Source organism: Myodes glareolus, chromosome 2, assembly GCF_982192425.1.
Source record: "Myodes glareolus chromosome 2, mMyoGla1.1, whole genome shotgun sequence".
Classification (NCBI taxonomy): Eukaryota; Metazoa; Chordata; class Mammalia; order Rodentia; family Cricetidae; genus Myodes; species Myodes glareolus.
The window spans coordinates 124,906,302-124,930,744 of NC_142027.1; the positions used below are offsets into that span (position 1 = coordinate 124,906,302).

The 24,443-nt window shown below is 49.0% G+C and overlaps 1 protein-coding gene and 1 long non-coding RNA gene across 2 annotated transcripts; one reads left to right on the forward strand and one right to left on the reverse strand.

Moving 5' to 3' along the window:
• Window positions 1-1,721: 1,721 nt before the first annotated feature.
• P2rx4 (purinergic receptor P2X 4) lies at window positions 1,722-20,235 on the reverse strand. Its single transcript, XM_087903657.1, has 12 exons — window positions 20,102-20,235; window positions 14,890-15,037; window positions 11,450-11,521; window positions 11,270-11,342; window positions 10,655-10,751; window positions 6,624-6,704; window positions 6,381-6,522; window positions 6,150-6,286; window positions 3,635-3,728; window positions 3,474-3,539; window positions 3,094-3,189; window positions 1,722-2,515 (listed from the first exon to the last, which is right to left on the reverse strand). The coding sequence occupies exons 1-12, from the start codon at window positions 20,233-20,235 to the stop codon at window positions 2,489-2,491; spliced, it is 1,167 nt and encodes a 388-aa protein (XP_087759783.1). The 3' UTR covers window positions 1,722-2,488.
• A 156-nt stretch (window positions 20,236-20,391) lies between these two features.
• On the forward strand, window positions 20,392-22,148 carry LOC148123157 (uncharacterized). The gene is made up of 2 exons (XR_015737308.1): window positions 20,392-20,523; window positions 21,274-22,148. It is a non-coding gene; the product is annotated as an uncharacterized LOC148123157 (long non-coding RNA).
• The last annotated feature ends 2,295 nt before the right edge of the window (window positions 22,149-24,443 follow it).

Here is a 24,443-nt window from a genome sequence, read left to right on the forward strand (position 1 = left end):
CTTACGGAGCTACTGGAGTAGAGTGCCCCAAACTGGGCATTTGCAAATAGAAATCTCCAGATTTCTGGTGGCGGGGAAGTCCATGATCACCATTCCAGCAGATTCTGGGTCTGGTGAGGGCTGCCGACTTCCTCCAGGACCGACCACAGGATGAGATTCTCTGTCAAGCCTTCTGATAAGGCACTTGAGAAATCCCGTTCGTGAAGGAAGAGTGCTCCGAGAGGTCTCCACATCCTGTCACGTCAGAGATCCAGTTTCCAAACGTGAATTTTGGGGGACGTACTCTAACTATGGCAGCAGCTCTAAACCTTCCAAGTCCGTAAGATTTGTGTTTAAGTAGCGCCTAAGAACTCATTCTTTTTTGTTTTGTTTTTCGAGACAGGGTCTCTGGAAGTAGCTCTTGTAGACCAGGCTGGCCTTGAACTCACAAAGATCCGCCTTTAAAGGCACACGCCACCACCCACAAGAACTCATTCTAGTGTGTGTGTGTGTGTGTGTGTGTGTGTGTGTGTGTGTATGTGTACACGTCATGTGGTTGCCTGTAAAGGCAAGAGGCTGATGTCAGATCCCCTAGATCTTCAGTACAATCATTCATGACCCTCCTGATGTGGGTGTTGAAAACTGAACTCATGTCCTCTTCAAGGGCAGCAAAGGCTCTTAACCACCCAGCCATCTTCAGCCTTGATGTGAACTCTTGGGGGAAGAAAAGCCATGCAAACCAGAGTTTTGCTAATACCATTTCATAAATCTTGTTTCTCCCTCCTCTCCACACACCTACTCAAAGCAAAAACCCAGGCTGGCGATTAACCGAGAAGAAACAGCATTACTCCCGAAATGAACTGACTAATGGCAAAGCGGAGGGATGAGCCGCTTTTCACAGTTCAGAATTGAGCCAATGTGATGGTGTGAACCTGCAGGCTGGCAGTGGCACCAGTGTGTACCTGTAGCAACAGACGCAGGAGGTCCTGCTTCGAGCTGGAGAAACTAATGAGGGGGACGGGAAAAGCCACGGCCCTGAAACTGTTACCTGTAGACCAGCGGCCCCTCTTATGATAGTAGCTGTTTCGTATGAAAACATTGCGTACGTTCTGTGGGAACACAACCTGATGAGGATCACAGTTCGTGGGCTTGTAGGTTATTAGGGGGAAAATGCTGAAGTCCCAGGAACAAGTCTGGGGCTGTGGCTCAATGGTAAGAGCATCTGCAAGACCCAGAGTCTAGTTCCTAGCACCACGAAACCATAGCACCACGAAACCAAAACTTCCCGCCAGAAGCAAGCTGAGTCCTCTCCTGAGCATGGCAGCTGGCCCACAGAAGAATTTACTGTGAAGGTTGTCACAGATACTGACTGGAAAGTGGGGTCCCCAAAGAAAGCTGTTTATTCAGAGATGGTGGAAGGGTGCAGTGGTGTGTCAATGCTGTGGGCCAGGGCAGGATAGAGGTGGTAAATGTGGGTACTGCTAAGAATTCTGCGACCAGGGCTGTTACAAACCACAAGTTCTTTGGTTTCTTGTGGGCAGTGACAAGAAGGTGATCAGGAACTCCAGCTGGTCCTGAAGTGACCTTCGCAGCAGGGTTGTGCATAGGAGTAATCTTACTATCTGGACCACGTGAGGATCTGCTGGCCCAGCCCCTTCTTATCTGGGGACTCCATTTGGATGTTGACGACTTTCATGATGGAAGGAGCGCTCCAGCTCCCATGCCAAGAGACCACACAGACAAGGATTTTAATGTCATTTAATGTTTGGTCCTCAGTCATTTCAACATAGCCCTTCTGAAAGGGAAAGCTAACTCTGCCTTTGTCACAAGGGGCAGAGTCTAGTTACAGGGAAGAGGAGCCGTGCCCCAGGCCTGCCAGCGACACCTGGAGAACCCCCTCCTTATAAAGTGCTTGGACAAAGCCGCTGTGCCTCAGAGGACCAGGACTTCCGAGGGAGCCGGTCCCGGAGACGCTGGAGAAGGTGGCAGCCCCACAAGTCACAGCAGTGCCTCAGCTCTCCGACTGCTGTATTTCCTCAGTATGCTGATACTGTATAAACACCCCACACCTAGACATCCACCTCTGGGACCAAGTCCCTTGGCTGGGGTCCAGCCTGGGGTCACTGCAGTGAACAAATGAGCCCTCCACACAAGGCGAGGTTAAAGGCTCTAGAGGGTGGAGGAATGTCTAGGCTTTGAGGCCAACCTGAGGTACGTACGGTGAAACCGTAAAAGATTTTTTAAAAAAATGCCAAACCCACAAGGAGAAGGGTACTGTGAAGTACCTCTGTAATTCCAGCACTCTTGGGGGCTGGAGCAGAAAGATCCTGAGTCTGAAACTCAGCTGAGCCACAAAGCAAGACCCAGGCTCAAAAATGACAAAACCAAAATGATACAAGACCCACTAGGCAACCCTGAGTGTGGAGTGGAGGAGCAGAGTTCAGCAGCCGTTTCTCCCTTCTCACTGTTTTGATGAGAGCTGTGTGGGGCTGAAGTGTACGGTCAGGCATCACTGGTCCATCTCGCCCGCGAGACCCTGCAGAGGTGTGGGGGGTAAACACATAACTACCCAGCATGTGTTGCCACCAGGATTTACCCAACCACCAGGGGCAGGAGGAGCTTGGTGCTTTCCTTTGAGGGTTTCTGGAAGGATTTTAACAATAGAGAGGCCTCAAGTTGGTTCTGGAAGGTCTCACAGTATGGTATAGAACCCTTATTCTTTAAGATGAATGTACCATGTTGATATAGATACTACTAGCTGCTACCACAATCCAGGTGTGACTAATTAAAGCTGGGTTAGCCGGGTGGTGGTAGCGCACGCCTGTAATCCCAGCACTCGGGAAGCAGAGGCAGGCGGATCTTTGTGAGATTGAGGTCAGCCTGATCTACGGAGCAAGTTCCAGGACAGCCAGGGCTACACAGAAACCCTGTCTTGAAAAACAAAAACAGCTGGGCTTTAAAGAATCCGAAGAAAAGCTGGAAGTAAATGCTATCACAGGTCAGTTGGACAGGTCAGTGCCAACCTTTGAGAAGGGCCTTGTCTGGTGTTCTCCGCTGGGACAAGAGACAAGACAGGGTGCTCAGACCTATGGCCTGCCCGGCCCAGCTGCCTACCTGCTCGTAGTCTTCCACATACTTATATTTCTTGTCCCGGTAGTAGTATCTTTTCTTCATGCAGTAGAGGACTATGACGTCACATAGCACAGTCGCCTGGTTTAGCACAGAACGAACCAGAATGTGATTAGCTGTTGCTTCGTGTAGACCCCTTCCTTTCAAACCTAGCCTGCTGAGGAGGAAAGGCATCTCCATTCCTGAATCAGGCTGGACCCCAGCCAAGGACTTGGTCCCAGAGATGGGATGTCTAGGCTTCTCTCCTCACCCCTAGAAGTGTCTAGTCTAGGGACAAGTCTGAGGGTGTAGGGAAGGACAGTGCTCGCTATGCTCCTTGCTAGTAAGAAAGATCCAGTTCCCGAAAGGATCAATTTGCCACTCACCACCCCCAGCAGTGCCAAGCCAGAGCCAACGTTGATCATGGTAGGGATGATGTCAAACTTCCCAGCCTGCATAAGATAGGAAGAGAACCAAAGTGGGGTGACGGCAGAAAATAGGGTGGTGGGAGGCTCCCTCTCCCAGTGGGGTTCAAGGGAGGGCCAACCTTTCCAAACACGATGATGTCAAAGCGGATGCCATATGCCTTGATGAGTGTGCGCTGCTCATTACCGGCGAGGTCCCTGTAGTACTTGGCAAACCTGAGGGAGAAGACGGTGGGTTAGGGAGAAAGCTGTTAGGGCGGGACCCGAGGCCCTGGGCACGGCTGGTCGTGGCCAGTGCAGACTTAGCAGACACTAAGCACCCCAGGTCAGCCTGCCAGCTAATGTGACACCTCTGTCGTCACCATCTCCCGCAGGATGGCAGAAGCCTCTTGCTCTGAATGGCCTTCCTGATACAGCCAAGACACCTGCCTCTCTCCAGGGGCCCTTGGCGACCAACAGAGAGCTGGTCAGCCAGCAGGGATTTGCAGGACCGCAGGAAGGATGAGGGCCAAGCCAGCCACAGCACTTGCTTCGGCCCACGATCTTGGCTCCAGGTGGATGTGCCACGCCTCAGTGGTTCTGCTCACCATCTGTTTTTTGTTGTTTATATGCCTGGGTTGGCATGTACACTTGAGCTGAATACAGTTGCACCACTCGCCCACCAAACTACAGAATTCAAGTCAGGGGAGTCTGTAATCCCAGAGCTCCGGAAACTTAAAAGATCTATCGGTTGTTCTGAAATATACAATTTTAGAATTTCAACACCTCCAAAAGAAACCTTGCCTTGATTACTGTTCTACCAGACCCCAGCCTTAGCATTCTACCAGGATCTTAAGCCTCGGATTTATCTGTTCCACAGCTTCTATGCTGTGGTCCAGGCTTGGGACTGTCAGGTGAGGTTAGTGCCGGCAGAAGCCAGGAGCTGGGTGTCCTGTGGGATCCATCAAGTTCTCAGCTCGAGGATTCCAACTCAGGCTTGAGGTCTCCACAACAGTCTCTATTAGAACCGTGAAGTAATAGAAGTGGAACAAGAGAAATCGGACTCCCAGTCTGGGTAAGCCTTCACACAAATCTGATACCACAAATTACCACTAGAGGGAGTCAAAGGGCAACCTTTTTAAAGACCCATGCAGCAAATACACATTAAATGTACATAGGATTTTGCTGCTTTAAGAAAATGGCAGAGGTGTCCCCAGGCCTCTCATCAGGTTCCCAGTGTCCTGTATTTTAGAGTGCCCCCTTCCCAAGCTCTTATTCACCTAGGGCCCGCAAATGTGACCTTATTTGGAAAGACGGCTTTGCAGACGTAATTAGTTAAAATGAGGTCATGCTAGATTACAGTCCACCCTAAGTCCAATGTTCAAGAAGAGGAGGAGAGATGGGACCAGGCGTGGTGGTGCATGCCTTTAACCCAGAACTCAGGAGGCTAAGGCAGTTCTATTTCTGGAGCTTGAGACCAGCTTGGTCTACACAGCAAGTTCCTGGTCTGTCTAAAAAAGGTGGATGTGGAGGTGCACACCTCTGATCCTAGCACTTGGGGTGATGGCAGGGGGATCAGGAGTTCAAGGCCATCCTCAGTTACATAGAGAAAAGATGCGCAGAGGTAAGAAGATCATGTGACTGCAGAGGTGGTGACACACAAGCTAAGGATTGCTGGTAGCCAACAAGTGCTTGAAGAGGCCAAGAAGAATCCAGTAACAAAGCTTGTGGCAGCACAACCCTGCAGACACCTTGATTCTAGACTTCTGATTTCAAACTACCAAAAAATAAAACTCTGTTATTTTGAACCATTCAGTTTTGTTACTAGAGTCCAGGGAAGCTGGTATTTTCAGCAGGCAAATTTGAGCACAGCCCTTTGTTTTACTTTACTGAGATGGCCTCGTGAGGCAGTCAGGCTTGCCTCAAATGTGTGCCTCTGCTTCAGTCCCCCAGGATCTGGAGTTAAAGATGTGTGCCACCATGCCTGGCTTGAGCAGAGACAGGCCTCTCGATAGGTTACGCCTGTAACCCCTGCATGCTTACATGATGGGGCTGCATCTGTTACTAAAAAACCATTTCTGGACCATTGGCCTTGAACAGAGTTCATAAGCTCATCCTGTTCCTCACAGTAGTCAGCAGGGATGTGGCAAAAGATGGCCCTCAGAAGCCTAAGATGCTGGCTTCTCTCCTCTGCCCTGCAAATCTCAACACATTAAAAACAAAAAAGATTTTATTTTTATCTGATGTGTATGAGTGTTTTGCCTACATATAAATGCATCATGTATATGCTGTGCCCAAGGAAGCCAGAAGAGGGTGTTGGATGCCCTGGATCAGGAGTTGTGACAATTGTAAGCTGCCGTGTAGGTGCTGGGAACCAAACCCTGGTCCTCGGGAAGAGCAGCAAGTGATCTTAACTGCTGAGCGCTTGTAGCATCAAAGAGTAAGGAGAGCTCTCGTGGGCCTGGACATCCCCTGAGCAAGGCCCTTCCCATTCCCTGGGAGTGTCCTGCCAGGTTCCTGGCCTTCCTGCCTGGAACCGGTGATACACAGCCTGTCCCGTGGGTACTGTCTTGGTGGGGGGGCGGTATGAATAACCTCATAGTATCTGCTATCACCCCTCTCCCCAGCATGTTTGTGGCAAGGCCCAGGCTCACGTACCTGAAATTGTAGCCAGGGGACACATTGTGTTCCAGGTCCCGGGTGTCGAGGCGCCGGAAGGAGTACCTGGGCAGGCAGAGGGAGGCCGCTCTGTCCAGGTTACAGTCCCACTTGACCTGAATGCCCATGATGCCTCCCTATGGGGGAAGCAAGGGAGACACAGCCAGGCTTTCAGAACTTGGGTTCATGCTGGGGTCAAGGAGGTGTGTGAAAAGCCGTGCTAGCTCCTACCTCAACTGCCATGTCCTGGAAGCTGTGCCCTGCGTCCTCCACGATTTTGCCAAGACGGAATATGGGGCAGAAGGGATCTGTCTGCGCGTCATAGATGCACGACTTGAGGTAGGAAGAGGTGACGTTGGGGAGAATGTTCCTCCTGAAGCCAGGGAGGAAGCAGAAAGTGTGAACGAGAGGGACCTCGGCGAGGCAGAAGCTCTTTAAGAGGCTTATGAACACACACGCCCGGCCCCCACTTACTTGCTGAAATTAAACTTGGGGTACCAGATGTTGTTCTTTACCAAGAGGGTGAAGTTTTCCGCAGCATTTAAAAAAGCAGGCCTGGAAAAGAATTATAGTGGTTACTAAATACATACACACGGCTGCATGTCCCAACAGGTCCCTCTGAAGGAGAAACGGGAGCACCTAGCATTTTCTACTCTCTTCTCTGTAGCACTAGGTCACCAGGCCTTCCTCTGAAAAGGTGGGACTCCTGGTCCGAGGCACCGGCCAGTGAAGAACCTGAGCATTTGCTGAGGAGGATGTTGGCCATGGCCGCCATGATTCCTTAGCCGTCTGCTGGCCTCAGGTTTGCCTTTTCAGGTGTTTGTGGGGAACGGATGCTCCACAGATGTGGTTTATGAGTCTGAGCACAGGGGGTTCACCTTCAGGTACGTCCTGGCCTTGCTGAAAAGGAAGCCATACCACCGCAGGCTCTGAAGGGTGCCATGTCAGCTTCTGGCTGACACTCAAGCTGAGTCTGTTTTCAAGGGGACTCATTTCAGGAGTGGATTTTTCTCAATGAGAATCCAGAAATGCAGGACTGACCTTTCTGTGGAGGAGGCCTCCCCTGAGGCAGACAAGAACTTTGAAGTTATAAACAGGGTCATTCATATCAGGTCTGCCTTAGCAGCAAAGCCACTAGGGCCACATGATGAGGGGAGCTGAGCCCATCACCGCTGCTGCTAAGTGAGGGCCTGGAGCTCTTTCAGGCTCCAAGTCCGCATTCTTATCAAAAGGAAAGGATTATAACGTGGGTCTCTGTTTCTGCCATTTTCTGTATCATACACCAATAACCTGCACAGCCCATAGGCAGTACTTTCCAGTAAGATTACCTCACTGTTCTTTTCTTTCAAAAAAAAAAATGGAATGGAATTTAAATAAGATTAGCCATTTTAAAACTGAGTCCATTTAGTCAAGTAAGTGGTGGCTTTCAGTGTTGGTTCACACCTGTTACCCCAGCACTGCAGAGACTGAGGCAGAAAGGTCTGTTCTTTAAGGTGGAACACCATCCATTGTATGGACATATCGCAGTGTGTATGCATTCATAAGAATTGTGTTGCTCTCAATTTATTCCCAAAACAGCGCTATTAAAACTTGTTGTTGAGCTTGGTGGTGGTGGCTCACACCTCTAGTTCCAGTACTTGGGAGGCATAGGCAGGTGGATCTCTGTGAGTTCAAGGTCAGGTTGGTCTACAGAGCAAATTACAGGACAGCCAGGGCTATGCAGAGAAACCTTGTCTTGAAAAACCAAAACAGGGCTGGAGAGATGACTCAGGTTAAGAACATTGTCTGCTCTTCCAGAAGTCCTGAGTTCAATTCCCAGCAACCACATGGCTCATAACCATCTACAATGAGATCTGCTGCCTTCTTCTGGCATGCAGGCATGAACCCTGTAGACATAATAAATAAATAAAATCTAAAAAAAAAGTTAATCTTAAAAAAAAAAAGGAAAAACCAAAACAAACAAAAACTTGTAGTCTGCCCAGGGTGTGTGCTCTGGGGCTTGTTCTATGTAAAAAATACAAATCAGCAAGTGATAACCAAAACACCCCGAGTCAGGGCTTCCTCCTCTATGTAAAGGAAGAGACTGAATACGAATGGAAACATCTGTTTTCAGTGCCTGTGTGTGATACAGATGATATGCCTGTGTGCACACCTGTGTGATACAGATGATATGCCTGTGTGCACACCTGTGTGTGTGATGCAGAGGTTATGCCTGTGTGCACGCCTGTGTGTGGGGGGCAGAGGTTATGTCTGTGTGTGAAGCAGAGGTTATGCCTGTATGCACGCCTGTGTGTGAGGCAGAGGTTATGCCTGTGTGTGAAGCAGAGGTTATGCCTGTGTGCACGCCTGTGTGTGAGGCAGAGGTTATGCCTGTGTGTGAGGCAGAGGTTATGTCTGTGCGCACACCTGTGTGTGAGGCAGAGGTTATGTCTGTGCGCACACCTGGAGGCTGGAGTACAGTCTTAGGTGGCTTCCTCATGAGCACAGCCCACCTCCTCTGAGACAAGGTCTCCTACTGGCCCAGGGTGAGCCCCAGAGCTCCCAGAGCTCCGGTCTAAGTTGCCCACCAGCTTGTCCTGCAAAGCACTGTCCAATATAAACACATTGTCAAATACATCTTAAGGCACGCTGTGATTTGTTTTCTTGTTTCTTCAGATACAGTCTCCATATATAACCCAGACTGGTCTGGTTACCACCCTCCTCCCGCCTAAGCTTCCTGAGCGCTAGGATCACCATCGCTGCTCCACACTGTACCTTTAAGTTTTTACATCAAAAACGTCATTGGTATACACGCATAGAGGCCAGACAGCCATGGCAAGCACTGGTATACACGCACAGAGGCCAGACAGCCGTGGGCAAACACTGGTATACACGCAGAGGCCAGACAGCTGCGGGCAAGCACTGGTATACACGCACAGAGGCCAGACAGCCGCGGGCAAACACTGGTATACACGCATAGAGACCAGACAGCCGGGAACAAGCTGCTCCTCTCCTCCCACCATGTGAGTTCTAGGGACAGAACTACAAGTACCCTTTTCTGCTGAACCATCTTCCTGGCCCAGCAGCCACTTTTGTTTTGTTTTGTTTGTTTTTTGAGACAGGGTTTCTCTGTGACCAGGCTAGGCTCGAACTCACCTGTCTCTGCCTCCAGAGTCCTGGGATTAAAGGCAGGCATGAGACACTACCGCCGGCCCAGCAGCTACATTTAAAAGTCAAAGAAGGTTAACACTAAAATGACCGAGCAGGTTGGATTCGTATGTTTATTATGCCTGTGTGCGTGTGTGCAAATGTGTGTAACAGAAACATGAAGCCATGAATTTGGGAGGGAGTAGGTATGGGGTAACCCATATAGACAGAGTTGGGTGGAGGAAAGGAGGGAAACACTGTAATTATATTTTAACTTGAAAAACTTTTTTTTTATATATAAGTAATGGGAGAGGGTGAGAGATGGCTCAGCAGTTAAGGGATCTCTCACCCTATGTCATGTGAGTCACAACCGCCTCTAACTCCGGCTCCAGAGGATCCAGTGCCCTCTGCTGGCCTCGTGGGCACCACAGGCACTTGGCAGAACTTGGCGGACATAAACATGTAGCTTTTTAATTTTTAAGAAATTTAATTAATTACTTAGGCTTTAATTTTTTATTTTATATACATTGTTTTTTCTGTCTACATCTATGTCTGAGTGAGGGTGTTGAATCCCCTGGAACTGGAGTTACAGACAGCTGTGAGCTGCCCTGTGGGTGCTGGGTCTTTAACTGCTGAGCCGTCTCTCCAGCCTCTTGGGTTTTTTGAGGCAAGGCTTCTCCATATAGCTCTGGCTGTCCTAGAACTCACTGTAGACCAGGCTGGCCTCGAACTCACAGAGATCCACCTGCCTCTGCCTCCCGAGGGCTGGGATCAAAGTGTGTGTGTTAGGGGTGGATGTATGTGTGCTTGATGCTCTAGCTGTCAAAAGCCAGTACTTGGAAAACCAAAGCAGGAGGCCAAGCATTCAGGGCTGGGCTGGGCTGGGCTGGGCTGGTGACAAGACCTAGTGGGTAAAGGCACTTGCTGCAATGCCTGAGGGTTTGAGTTCCATTCCTGGTCCTAAACAGCAGAGAGAGCTGATCCGCAAGTTGTTTTCCAACCTTCACATGTGCTGTGGTACACTTTACAAACACACACACACACACATATACACATACACACACACACACACACATACACACAAATTAAAAATTACTTAACAACAACAAAAGAGTTCAAAGCTATCTCTGGCCACCTAGTGAGGCTCTTTCAAAAAAACCAAGACGAGAAACCAAGAACTGTTTCCTGTTGGTTATTCGCACCCGACAATGCTCAGGCACACGTAAGTCACCTGCACCCTTATCACAAGTGACAACCCTTGTGGTCTCCTTGCTCTGTGGTTGACAACCACTCTCCCAGGGTGGAATGGCCCCACTCCCAGCACCCAGGCTCACGGCACCCTCTCAGTCACCTCCCTCCAGGCCTTGGGGAGGACTCACGTGGGCACGCCAGCGTCGTTCTCCACTGGGCACCATGCTGCTACCTCACAGGTCTTCACGGACTCGTTGAATGGGACACATTTTCCTGTCCCAACTCCTGCGAAGACAGAACAGGTCAGGGTCCATAGGGGTCTTGTCGCCAATCTTTTACCTTTGTGTTGTACAGTATGAGACTCCCGAGGATCCTGGGCAGTCAATCTTTAGTAAACTATGGGATTTAGATAGTGTCTAGAGATGGAAATAGAACAAGAAGGCTGCCTCAGGACTGGCCACACATCTGCCAGTGATACCAAGTCACAGAGAGGGGCAGCACCTGGGGTGTCTGCCACAGCACAGGTGAATGAATGCTAAGAGGGCTCCAGTTCTGCTCTGACACCAGATCCCCTAGGATCATGCAGCACTGGGGCGGGGTTCATCCCTGATGGTGGGCTAGAACTGAACCCAGGCTCATCCAAGCCAAGCTTGTGCTCTGCCATCGAGCTGTATTCCAGGTGGGGCGGCCGGGGGGAGGGGCGGCAGGTTTTTATTTCCGCAGTTTCTCTATCGCAGATGGGCCACAGCAGGTGTGATGTCATCGGGAGCCCTGGTCCCAGCTGCTCAGTCACCCACTCCTACCGTTGCTGTGGGTGCCTGTGGAGCCAAGAGTGCAGTTCAAGTCTGAGTTACAGATGGTGGTCTCATCAGGAACCTGCAAAAGGGAAGAATGAAAGCGGTTCCATGCGGTCTAGCCCCACACAGTTTGCCAGGAGCAGATGTGGGTGTGAAGCCCGAGGGCTTTCCCAAAGAGCCACCTACTTCTGGACAGGTGCTCTGTGTCTGGTTCACAGTGATGATCATGTTGGTCATGATGAAGAGCGAGTTTTCCTCCTGCAGAGAGGACAGAACCCTGTTGAGTCCCCCTCAGAAGTGAGTGGGGCGGGGCTGGAGAGAGGGCTGGAGAGGTGGCCCAGCGGTTAAGAGCACTGGCTGCTCTTCAGGAGGAGCTGGATTTGAGCACCCACATGGTAGCTCATAACTATCAGTAACTCCAGTTCCGGTGAACCTGACCCCCTTTTCTGGATTTCACAGGCATTAGGTGCGAAGTGGCGTGCAGACATACATGCAAGGGGAAATGCCTATACAATAAAGTTAGGTAAAATATGTCTAAAAAAGAAAGCATTTGGGTATGTAAAAACCAAAAACTACAGGTCAAGAAAACATTAAAAAAGAAGAACTGGTTGGTTTAATCCTAGTACTCAGAAGGTAGAGGCAGGAGGATCTCTGTGAGTTCCAGGCCAACCTGGTCTACAGAGTAAGTTCCAGGACAGTCATGGCTACACAGTGAAACCCTGTTTTGAAACAAAACAAAAACAAAAAGAGAAAGAAAAAAAAGAAAGAAAGGAAAGGAAGAAAGAACGAGCCAGATGTCCCCTTTTTGTGTGTGTGTGGGGGAGTAGCAGCTGAGATGGGGTTTCATGTAGCCCAGGCTGGCCTCGAATGTATACAGCCAAAGCTGCCCTTGAACTCCTGATCCTCCTGCCTCCACCTTCTAAGCACTGGGATTACAGGTGTGTACTATGAAGTCTGTCCAGAAATTTCCTTAAGAATACAATTTCAGGGGCTGGAGAGGTGGCTCAGAGGTTAAGAGCCTGGCTGCCCTTCCTTCAGTTCCCAGCACCCACATCCATGGTGGCTCCCAATCTGCAGCTCCGGTTCCAGGGGATCCAGTGCCCCTTTCTGGCCTATCCAGGCAAAACACTCTAACACATAAGATTAATTATTTCTCAGAGCACAACTTAAAAAACTGATCTGTGGTTCCCTGTTTGTCTCCACGGAGCTAATATAGCAACTGAAACAGATCACTGCACATAAATATTCCTGACGGGCAAAAGGTGGGAACAAGGCAAAGGCCTTGTGAATGGAAAATCTGCTGTGGCCAATGCGGGCAGTGGAATTAGCATTCGGTCACCAAATGGATACTGATACATGCTTGTCACACACACCAACCTCAGAAACATGCTACAGAGGGTGGGATGTAGCTTGGTGGTAGAATATTAGCCTAGCAGTCATAAGGCCCTGTGTTCAATTTCCACTTCCACCAATACACACGCACGCACGCGGGCTGGAGAGATGTCTCAGTGATTAAGAGCACTTACTGCTCTTCCAGAGAACCTGGGTTCAGTTCCCAACACCTACAATGGTGGTTCACAACCATCTGCAACACTAGTTCAAGGGTTGATGCCCTCTTCTGACTGCTGCTGGTACTGCATGTACATGATGCACATACAGATGCATTCAGGTGCACACACAGACACATAAAATATATTTTTTAAAAAGAATGCTAAAGGCTAGATATGATGGCAGACGCCTTTCATTCCAGTACACAGGAAGCAGAAACAGAAGGATCTTTGTGAGTTCAAGGCCAATCAGCACAGTGAGACTGTCTCAAAAAAAAAGCAAACAAATAAATAAACAAATAAATATTCTAGAGAAGAGCCTGTCAGCCAGTAACAGACATTTCTCTCTTTGAAGTGATTTTGCTTTTTCCTTGTAGATACGAAGGTACTAAGCCAGAACCTCTAGAAGCAATTCTCTGCAGACAGCAGAGAGGAATTGCTAATTATGACCTCCTCACACAAGAATAACAGACAGTGACCCCAGGAGATTCTAGTTAGATGTCCCCCCAACCTCCACTGGGTGCTTGGAATTTTAAAGAGCTACTAGAAACTTCAACACTTCATACTCCTCCTGAAAAGGCAGAGTCGGCCCTGGGAGCCATGTCGGGGAACAGGTCTGTGGGCACCCCATGTCCAGCTCTCTATTGTCTTTCCGTCCCCGTTGCTTATCTCTTCATTTAGGGACACTTCAATCTAGAGATGCATCACAGAGATGTGGTGGTTCTTTTCCGCCCGTGGAGACAGCTTAGGAGGAGAGCCCAGGGAAGCCCTCGCCCCCGATTCAGCTGCTTGACAGAACACAGCTGCTGGCTGGCCCTTCCCATTCAGTTCCAGGAGCAGGGCTTATACCCTCCCTTGGCTGCAGCAGGTACGCTGGGCATGACAGTCCCAACGCTTGTTAGGATGGGGTTGGAAGCCACCACCACTCTGCAGAGACTGGCACATACCAAAGAACAACCCAATTGCAACCACGTGCTCCACTGGTTTTAAAAAAGTTGTTTCCAGCCGGGTGGTGGTGGTGCACGCCTTTAATCCCAGCACTTGGGAGGCAGAGGCAGGCGGCTCTGTGAGTTTGAGGCCAGCCTGGGCTACAAGAGCTAGTTCCAGGACAGGCTCTAAAGCTACAGAGAAACCCTGTCTCGAAAAACCAAAAAAAAAAGAAAAAAAAAGTTGTTTCTAAGTTGTTCACTGTGTACGCTAGGTTGGCCTTGAAAATGACAGAGATCTGCTTGCCCTTGTTTTTTGAGTGCTGGGATTAAAGGTATGTCCCACCATGCCTGACAGTCCATTTTATTTTTTTGTCTCTTTAGCTCTGGCTTTTCTCCCGTCAGATCCTTCTGAGGAGGCCAGGGAAATGAACACTCTTAGAGGGAATATCTGAAGTCCTTGTTTTCTCTCTCCCAGCTCTAAGTGCTCACAGCTTAACTAGTTTGGCCGCCATACACACCAGGCCAGCCCATCAGACATCTGGAGGAGACACCAGGCCAGGGTTTGGCCAAGAGGTGCTTAGCTAAAGAGTCAATGTTTAACTTGCAGCGTTGGAGCTGGAGATTTGGCTCCATAGCAGAGCGCTAGCCTAGCATGTGTGAGCCCTAGGCTCCATCTCCACGTCTAGAAAAAGAAAAAATGTCAGCTGGTGTCTGTGTGGACTAACATATAGTTGTAGGTTAGGATGCCCAGCGCGGTATTTCTTCCTTTTTGTTCCTGATGGATCTGATCGTTTCCTTTTAGTTTGGGTGTGTGGTCTTTAACTGCTGGTTTGGTTTGGTTTTTAATATACCCTCTGACAAACTTTACCTTGTGGGTGTAAAACAGGAAAGCAAACACAGCCTCACTCTGCCCAAGACTAAAGACCTTTGCTTTCTCATCCTTGAGAGCTCAGAGAGATGAAGGTGGGGGAAAGACAGGGCTGGGTGGAGCCAGCCACACTGGAGCAGCAGGTGAGCTCTCCAGGGTTCTCTGTTAGAAATGACGTCCCAGAGATCTGACTGCACTGCTGTCTCAGGCCAAAACACCCTGGGCACAGAGGTGGCCAACTCCGGCCACTCAGGAAGAGGCTCTAGTCACAGCGAGACATACCTGGGCTGGAATCACATAGTCTGCCACATCCCAGATCCGGAATCCGAGTTCAGAAGTGTTGGTCACAGCCACGCCTTTGGCCTTGGTCGTCACCGAGCTGACCACAGAGTCAGTTTCCTGGTAGCCCTTTTCCCACACAAACACCCACCTAAAAAACACAGCAGGTCACTGTCCTTGGTAAACTCGAACTGATGCCAGGGAGTCTCCGATAGCCACCTGGTGCGAGTGTGGCAGTCACTAATCACATGACCGGCAAAAGCTGTGAACGCCTATTCCACTCCACTGTATGAAATGGGCACAGTCGCCCCACTGGTTATTCCTAGCTAGCACAGTTGGTCATCGGCACATGGGAAAGGCTCAGCTAATGTCATCTTTATCACTGGATGTCTGAGCAGGCTCAAGACACTGTGGTTCATGGGAATCACTAATAATAGGATATTCTAACAATGGTTTCCATTTGATGTCCATGTAGTAAGCTGTTTTCATAACCACTTCATGAGTCACATAGCTTTATTAGCTACAGTTTACAGAGATAGGAATAGAGAAAAAAAATGGTTAAGTCACTCACCCAAGGTCATGCAGCTAGAAAATGGCCAGAGCAGGAATTTGAACTCTTGAGCCAGAAACCTCTGAAGCCTCTACTGTCTTTAGACAAGAGAATTCCATCTTCTAGGCTGGTTTTTCCTATGTGGCCCTGGTTGGTCTGGTACAGGCTGTGTAGCTCAGACTGGACTCAAATTCTGAGGTGGTAACCTTCCACCTCAGACTCCCAGATGCTGGGATTTTAGCTGTGAGACACTACACCCATCTGGTGCATGTGTGTGTGTGTGTGTGTGTGTGTGCATGAGCTGGTGTGTTTGTGTGTGTAAGTGTGGGCTCACATGTAAAAGTCAGAGGACAACTTTTAGAAGTTGATTTTCTCCATCGTAGATTCTGGGGATCAGATTCAAGTTGTTGGTCTTGCATAGCAAGTACTTTTTTGTTTTTAAACTTGTGTGGTTAGTTTCTTTGAGACCATGTTTCTCTTTGTAGCTCTAGCTGTCCCAGAATCCATTCTGTAGACCAGACTAGCCTCGAACTCAGGTATCTGCCTGCCTCTGCCTCCCAAGTGTTGGAATAAAGGTGTGTGCCATTACGCCCAGCTAGCAAGCACTTTTTGAGACATGGAATCGCTATACAGCTCTGGCTGGTGTTCAATACAGAGCCCAGGCTGGCCTTGAACTTAAGATGATGGCCTGCCTCATTCTCCCAAGCATTAGGATTACGGGCCTGTGTCATGTTCTGCTCAGGGAATTTATGTTTGTGTTCTTGTGTGTAAGTCTGCATGTGTAGGCCAGAGGGCAGCCTCGGAGACCCTTCCTCAGAACACGCCTATTTTGGTTTTCATACATGGTCTCACCATGATGTCCTGAAACTTGCTATGCAGATTAGACTGGCCTTGGACTCCAAGAGATCTACCTGCCTCTGCCTCCTGAGTGCTAGGATTAAGGACATGTGTCACCCCTACAGTTGGCTCCCACCTTGTTTTTCTGAGACAGGATCTCACTGACCTGGGGTTGGATGATTAGGCTGGTCAGTGAGCTCCAGGGATCTACCTGATTCTGTCTTCCCAGTACTGGGATTACAATTATGTGATACTGCACTAGTTTTGGGTCTCGAACTCTGGTCCTTATGAGTTGAGTACTTCACCATCCTGGCTGTCCCTCGGCCCCCGGGGAAACTTCTACAGTACCATCCTAGGAATTCTGATCATCACATCGCTACTCTCCTTCAGAAGTAAGGGTGTTAACTGCTGGGCTAGATAATTACAAATCTAAAGTGTGCCGGATACTGGACATGAACTGGAGTCACTGGGTCTCAGTTTTGATGCAGTCACTGTTCCTACCATTACACGGAGGAGGCCAGCAGAACACCTGAGGATTGCGCGAGATAAACCGATAGGCGAGGCAATGTCCTGAGCGCCAGGCAGCAGTCAGAACGCTGCCCCCCAAGAGCTTAAACCTCCACGGGACACCAGTCTGGCTGTGGTTTCAGAACCAAGAAATGCTAAGATCCACCTCCTTGGGAGACACTCCTCCCCGGCCAGACTTCCGAAATTGGTGTTTTCTGTTACCTTTTCATGGGTTTGTTTGACATGAGCCATCCCCAAATCTTCTGCCCATCCTAAACTTGGGTTTCTCTCTCACCAAGTCCTCTTCTGCAGGGCATCTTGGCACCTGCTAGCACTAGAGCCCACATAACCCACTTTGACACAGACCTTAGGGCACAGACCCAGAACACTGAGTTGCCGACTGGAAAGAGAAATGGCGCCATCATCGTGTGATTAGCTACTTCCTCATCACAGAAATAAGATCACTGGGGACTCTGAGGTCAGTGTCTTTTTGAGGAAGGATTTGCTTTATGCAAAAAGAGATTATACTTTCACCAAGATTAATGAAATCAGGAAGCTAACAAAGAAGTTTAAAAGCCAGGAGGTGATGGATCGTCCTTATAATCCCAGCACTCAGGAGCCTAAGGCATGAAGATCACTTCAAATCCCTCTGCCAGCCTGGACTATGTCACACAAGTGCAAGGTTACCATGGGCTGCATAGTAAGGCCCTGCCTCAAAAAACAACAAAAGTTTAAAATAAGTCCTGAATTTATATCCTGAGTCGATTCTGACCACAGTAAGATGAGCGAAAGCAAACATGGCTTGTTTTTGTTGTTTTAATAAATGATGGGATAGATATTACTATACAAGGAGATGCCATAGCTAGGCTGCCCAATAGAAATAGAACACCATCGGGGTGGGGCGTGTAGCTCAGTGGTAAGAGTTCATGATTAGAAATACATTGTAAGCCAGGTGTGGTACATGCTTTTAATCTTTATGAGTTCAAGACCAGCCTGGGTTACATATCAAGTTATAGGCCAGATAGTTAGAGATCTTGTCTCAAAGAAAAGACACAGAAAGAATTAATGACATATTTTTATGTGGTCCAATATAGATAAAATATTTTAACATCGTGTCTACAGTGTCGGATTGGGAACTGGACATGGTAGTGTACCCCTGTCATCCCAGCACTTGGGAGGTAGAGGACCATTTGGGAGTCCAAAGTCATCATCCTTGATGAGACTGAGTAGGACATCCTGGGCAAACACAGACCCTGTCTAATCTGAGCCCCCCCCCCAATCTCCTCCCCAAATAAAGGCTGGAGATGGTCTCCCAGCTTGCTGTGTGAAGGACCTGAGAGTCATCCCCAGACCCCACCCCACCGTGGAAGGAGAGAACTGACTCCCAAACGTTGTCCTCTGCCTTCCTCATGTGCTACGGCATGTGTGTACCCTCACTCATACAGAGATACCCACACACTAAGAAATAAGATCAGCATTTAACGAAGGCTACAGCCCTCACGAACACAAAGCGTGCCTAGCGTGCACAGGCCTTTGGTTTGATCTCTGGGACCTCAGGGGAAAAGGTACTTTTTTTTTTTTTGAGTCTGATATCCAAACAATCTTCCAAATCTAGTGTGTGTTTTTCAGTTTGAGTGCATTTTAATTTCGAGACAGCTCGAGCAGTCTGCATGTGGCGCTCTTAAGATAACGGCAGCCACAGACCCTTCACGGTACAGAACATCAACACTGAACACATCATCCCAGGAAAGCAAACCGAGAGCGCAAAGCCCCATCGGCGCTCTGGATTCCAGGTAATCCTAATCCAATAATCTAATCTAGCGGCTAGTTACTCTGTCAGCTAGCCGCCCGTCTCAGTACTCCAGCACCTTAACAAGTCCAAACCTGGATACAGGCCAGGTGTTCTTCAGGGACTGGGGCAGGACACAAGGCCTCATGCATGCTAAACACACTTTGATCTATATAAGACTTTCAGAGACAGGGTCTCGTGTAGCCAAGACTGGGTTTAAACTTAGCGTCCTCCTGAGTCAGGCTCCTGAATACTGGGATTGCAGGCACATCCACAACTCCCGCACCAGACTTCGGCAGGTTACCTCTCATGCCTGCTGCTTCTGCGCTGACATATGTTGGAAAGGAACCGGGCCATCTTGTGAATTCCCTTAGGCAGTCTGAACAGATTCCAAACTTCACACCAAAGCAGGGGACCTGTTACTTTACTGTTTATTTCTGAGACAGGATCTCACTATATATAGTTCTGGCTGTCCTGAAACTCACTTTGTACACCAGGCTGGCCTGGGACTCATATTCTCCTGCCTCTGCCTCCCCAGTGCTAGGATTAAAAGTGTGCCTCAGGCATTCTTAACTACTGGGCCAGCTCTCCAACCTCCTGTTTACCTATTTTATATACCTGGGAGGGGAGGTTCACAAAGATTTCTCAGGTGCGTGTGGACAGGAACAGAAACTTCGGCAAGCCCTGCTTTACAGCTATCTAAGTAACTGAATAAAGGGTCAGCTTGTGAACTGGCAATCAGCATTTTTCTAAGGATTCCTAAAAGGTTCCAAGGTTTAGATAAGGATCCTTGCTTTAGGCCCTTTAGAAAGACAAGAAAGTAGATCCACCTGTCAGACCAGCAGCTGCTGACACTAGAATGTGGGAAAGTGGGTCCAAGAGGCAAGGTAACACCCACCTTCTCTCCTGGGTGCATTAAATTCTTACAGTGCATCCAATTAAAATTAAATATTTAATAATACCTAATGATGGCAGGGTATATAAGACAATAAATGGGGAGCAGAGGTTAGAATCAGAATAAGGCAGGTACCCATATTCTAAACAATCCAACAAAACAAAGTTAGTGACCTCAGGACATTTTTGAGAAGCGTGACATCTCCAGGGTATTGGATTATCAGGAGGTTCTTAAAGGGCCGGAAACCACAGACCCCGAAAGTACCGAATGAAAATCACAAGGCTTGCTTTTTGTCAGCAGATTTAAAAATGGAAACGAAGAGAGAAGATTGGGACTGGGTAGGGAGTAAAGTCCCTCCACCAAGTCAAAGGGTGTCACGGAGCAAGTTGGAAGATAAAGATGCAAGAAAAGGAGGGTGCCAGTCTAGCCAAGTTTAGCTCATAGGACATCCAAGTATTCCCCTGGTTCCAGGTGGTTAGAGCCCGGGAGGGTGTGTTGCCCCTTGGACTCGGGGTGGAGGTCCTGGGCAGCCCAACGGGTGCCCCAGGCCCGGGGTGGGGGAGTGAGCAAGGGGCACTGCCAAGGCCCCCGGCCGTCTGGGTCCCCCCAGCCGCGGCCCCTCCCCAAGCCCGCTCACCCGATGACGTAAGCCAGGATGAGCAGCTGCACCAGGCGGTTCATGAGCCCCACTTTACGGCTGCGGATGAGCACGATGCGCGGCGTGTCGTACTCGAACAGGAAGGCCCGGAGCACCGAGCAGCAACCGGCCATGGCTCTGCCGCCCGCTCCGCGGAGTGAGCACCGCGGGGTCGCCTCGTCGCAGCTGGGTCCCGGCCGCAGGCCCGCCCAGCAGCTCGGGCAGGCCAGCCGCGGCGCCCGGAAATAGGCGGCGCGTGGCTTGAGGTGCGCGTCTCCTCCCCCTCGGCCACTCGAGGGCGACACCCCAACTGATGACCCCCTCAAGGGGCTGGAGTTTGAAGAGCAAGAGTGGCTTTGCCCTCAGGGATGAATTACCTCTGGAGCAGGACTGGGGAGTACTGTCAACTCGAAAGCGACAGGGTAATGACCCCCACCCCCACCCCCAGGCCTAGGAGAAGCGAGCAGATGGGTTCCTCCCTGTTGCCAAGGACAGCTCAGCGAGTTCCACGCAGGATAATGAGCCACTCCCCTGGGGGAATTTAGTGTCACATTCCTAGAGGACCTGCATGTTGCGGAGAACAGCTACCCCTGAGGGAGCCAAACTTGCTCTGGCTCTAATGCAGGAAGATGTGCCATGTGCTTTCTGACCCTATAGGGTGCAGTGGTAATTTTTAGTAGTAAGGGGTGGGTGCAAATATCTGGTGTCCTGGGTTGTCAGCCACAAGTGCCATCATATATCCCTTCTAGAACTGAAGTCAGGCCATGTCTCTGCCCCATAACTGTCTCAGTGCCTTCTGAGAGGAGGAAGCAGCCAGGACCAGGAAGGTGTTCCTGCAGCCACCCGGCCATTGAGAATGTCTTATCACAAGCTTAGGGAGACCACCATTGTTAGATGCCACATACAGCATTCCCTGCCATGTTTTCACAGGTGTTTCATATTTAGTGTATCAAATGCACCCGAGAAGGACCTTCCGCCAGGTACGGTCCAGTGAACAGAGCAAGGACAGCATATGCCTTGTGCGGTATAAATGCAGTAGGGAATTTATACGACATTTTAGGTTCTCTTCACACCTCCTGGCTCTTCTCATTTCCTCGACATTTTAGGTTCTCTTCACACCTCCTGGCTCTTCTCATTTCCTCTTCACGTTTCTTTGATTCCATGTATGTTAGCGTTTGATTACTGAGAGGAAACCAAAGGAAGGAAGATGTATCTGGGCTCATGGTTTCAGAGGTTTCCATCGTAGCCATTTGATTTGTCCTGAGTTGATGGAGCAGACCTTCTCAGCCCCTAGCAGCTGGGAATCAGACGTGGGAACAAGATGTGTCTCCCAGGACTAGCTCCCTACGACTTACTTATTCTAATGAAGCTTCACCTTCGACTTTCTACAACCTCCCAATATTGTGATTGGCTATTGATAAGACAGGTCCTTCAGGAGATCATGTCAGAGATCATGTCAACAGTTTGGCTATGCCATGTTACCACAGATTTATCATGGTCACTAAGTCTTAACCTATGAACTGTTCTAAAAATATGATAGCCTGGGGTGGTGGCACACGCCCTGGAATCCCAATCTCGGAAAGCAGAGCTGGAAGGATTGGCACAAGTTTAAAACCAGCCTGGTCTACATACCTGGTTCTACTGCCACCTGGACTATAGAGTGAGACGCTGCTCCCCTATCTGGTCAGGGAGCAAGCATACTTGCTGCCAGACTTGACAGCTGGTGTTCAGTCCCTGAAACCTGCGTGGTGGAAGAAAACAGAGTCCCACAATTGTCCTCCGACCTCCGCATGCACCGTGGTGAATGCCTGCACTCCTTCCCATAAGTCGTTAAAGAAAAATTCTAAAGCACAGGAATAAATACAAGCAGCGTGACGTGTCCTTAACTCCTCTTGTCTCTTGCCCGGGTCTTGCTGGGGTTTAGATCCTGAGTTTCTCATGTGCGGGACAGATGCTCTCTCTACTGCTGAGTTACAGAGCAAGGACATTCCGATCGCTTATATTGTGATACCTATTTGATCCTTTTTAAAAAATACTCATTTTTAAAGGTTGTTTTTTTTTTTAAAAAAATTACAGGTACTTGTGTGAGTATGGGGTGTGTTATGAGCATGTGCAGGCAGACACTGGATCCTGTGGAACTGGAACTCTGGGCAGATGTGGGTGCTAGAAACCAAACTTGGAAGAGCAGTACACGCTATTAACAACTAAGCCACCTTCTCCAGCCCATTGTTGTTGTTGTTGTGCATGGTGGGGGTGTGGAGAGCTTTGTGTATGTGCATACAGAGGCTGGACAGATGGACAAGGGCGTCAGGTCCTGTGGAGCTGGGATGTTGGGAGTCACTGCGGTCCTCTGCAAGAGCAGTATTTGATCAAGCACCAAACCATTTCTTCATCCCTACAAACATCTTAGTTTGTTTCCTGGTTGTGAGATTGCTAAAATACATGGCTTGGATTTTTCAAACAACAACAACAACAACAACAACAACAAAAACGTTAGCCAAGTGTGATGGTCCACACCTTTAATCCCAGCAGAGGCAGAGACTGGACAACCCAGTCTAAATAGCAAGTTCCAAGTCAGCCAAGATCTCAGACACTGTTAGTTAGAAAATCTGCATCTGCCTCTAGAGATAGGATTAAGTTAGAAGGAGGACCACCCCAGGAAAAGGAGGTGGCGGATGGGGTGGTCTCCCTCACGTGAGGGATATTTACTGAGGTCCTGCTTGCGATGTTGCTGATGCTGGGGCTGTAGGGGCGAGAGGCAGGCTAGCGCTCTGCTGCAATGCGGGCATGCAATTGGGAGGAAAGGGAGGTAACTTACAAATGCTTTTCCTTGAGAATTAAAGTACATTTCCAGCCCTACGTAACCCTACCCCACAGGAAGGAGTGGGCCCAGCCTTTGGAAGTCCTGACTGTCCCGCTGGGCTGCTCGCGCTTTCTTGTTTGATTTTGTTTGTTCTGAGATAGGGTTTTTCTGGGTAGCCTTGCCTGGGGTGGAACTTGCTCTATAGACCAGACTGGTCTTGAATTCATGGACATCTGCCTGCCTCTGCCTCCGGGTTGCTGGGATTAAAGGCGTGCACCTCCACTACCTGGCTTTAGTTGATCTTTCTAAAACCAGCTTTAGGAGCTAGGGATGAACCTGTGAAAAAGAGTTTCCTTTGCATGCACAAAACCCTGAGTCTGACCCCCAGCGTCATATGAACAGATTTAACTAAATGTGTGTGTGTGTGTGTGTGTTTGGAACGGTCTCTATGTAGCTGAGGTTGGCCTCAAATCTATCGTCCGACTGCCTCAGCAGCCCAAGTGCTCGCGCAGACACAGCACAGGCTGCACCGGCTCATAGCGCAGATCTTAATCGAGTTCAGTTACTTTTGTTGTTATGTGGTTGGTATTGGGTAACCCTGGGACTTTAGTAAGACTGTTTTTCAGTGAGGGTGCCAGCCAATCCCATGAGGAAAGAGTAGGCTTCAACAAACGGCACTGGCCCCTCAGTATAACTACATGCAAAAGAATGAAGCTGAACTCCAGCCGCTGCCACACAGCTATAAAAAGCGTAAGTATCTGAGCTCACATTATAAACCTCTTCAATAAAGACAAGGTACCGAACTTTGAACCTTGAATTAGGCAGTCTTTTTTTTTTAATTTAATAGAGAAACATGTAAAACAAAAGGAGAAAGTAGTTTACTTTATCACAACTTAAATTTTGTCCTGTAAAAAAGCCGGTCACTATAAAGACCCCACAACATGGGGGAAGTCCTGGTCATAAGAGCCCAGAATCTGGACTGTCTCAAGTACTGTTTCTTACAATGACAACATGCTATAGAAATAGGCAAAAGAAAAAAACAAACAAGCTTTTCTTTACCCAGGTAGTCTGTGCACTTGGAAGGCAGAGGCACAGTGGGTCAGGAGTCAAGGTCGTCTTTGGCACATAACAAGCTCAAGTCCAGCCAGGGTTACATGAGGCCTCATCTCAAACCAAAATGGCGAGAAGTACATTTTATTTGAAACTAGAAGTACATTTTTTTTGAAACTATGTAAATGGTTAGTAAGGAGCTGAAAAGATACACAATGTGATTAGTTTTTAGACAAAAACTTCAACTCAGTGTCACAATGAAATACCATTTCATCCACACAAGCAAGGCTTATGAAAAAGATATTCAGGCTGGACAGTTGGCTCAGCAGATAAAAGCACTGACCAGTTTGATTTGTGGCAGATCATAACCATCCGTAACTCCAGTCCCACTATATCTGACTTCCTCTTCTGGCCTCAATGGGCACTAGGCATGCACATGGTGCACACATATGAAGGCAAAACATACAGGCACATAATAAAATTCAGTTA

Excerpts from the sequence above, each read along its gene's own strand:
- P2rx4 (XM_087903657.1), bottom strand. The coding sequence starts at position 20,235 with ATGGCCGGTTGCTGCTCGGTGCTCCGGGCCTTCCTGTTCGAGTACGAC. Across the intron at positions 11,343-11,449 it reads CACAGAGCACCTGTCCAGAA|GTTCCTGATGAGACCACCAT; the intron begins GTAGGTGGCTCT and ends TCCCTTTTGCAG. Across the intron at positions 3,190-3,473 it reads GCTTGGCACTGCTGGGGGTG|GCGACTGTGCTATGTGACGT; the intron begins GTGAGTGGCAAA and ends GTGCTAAACCAG.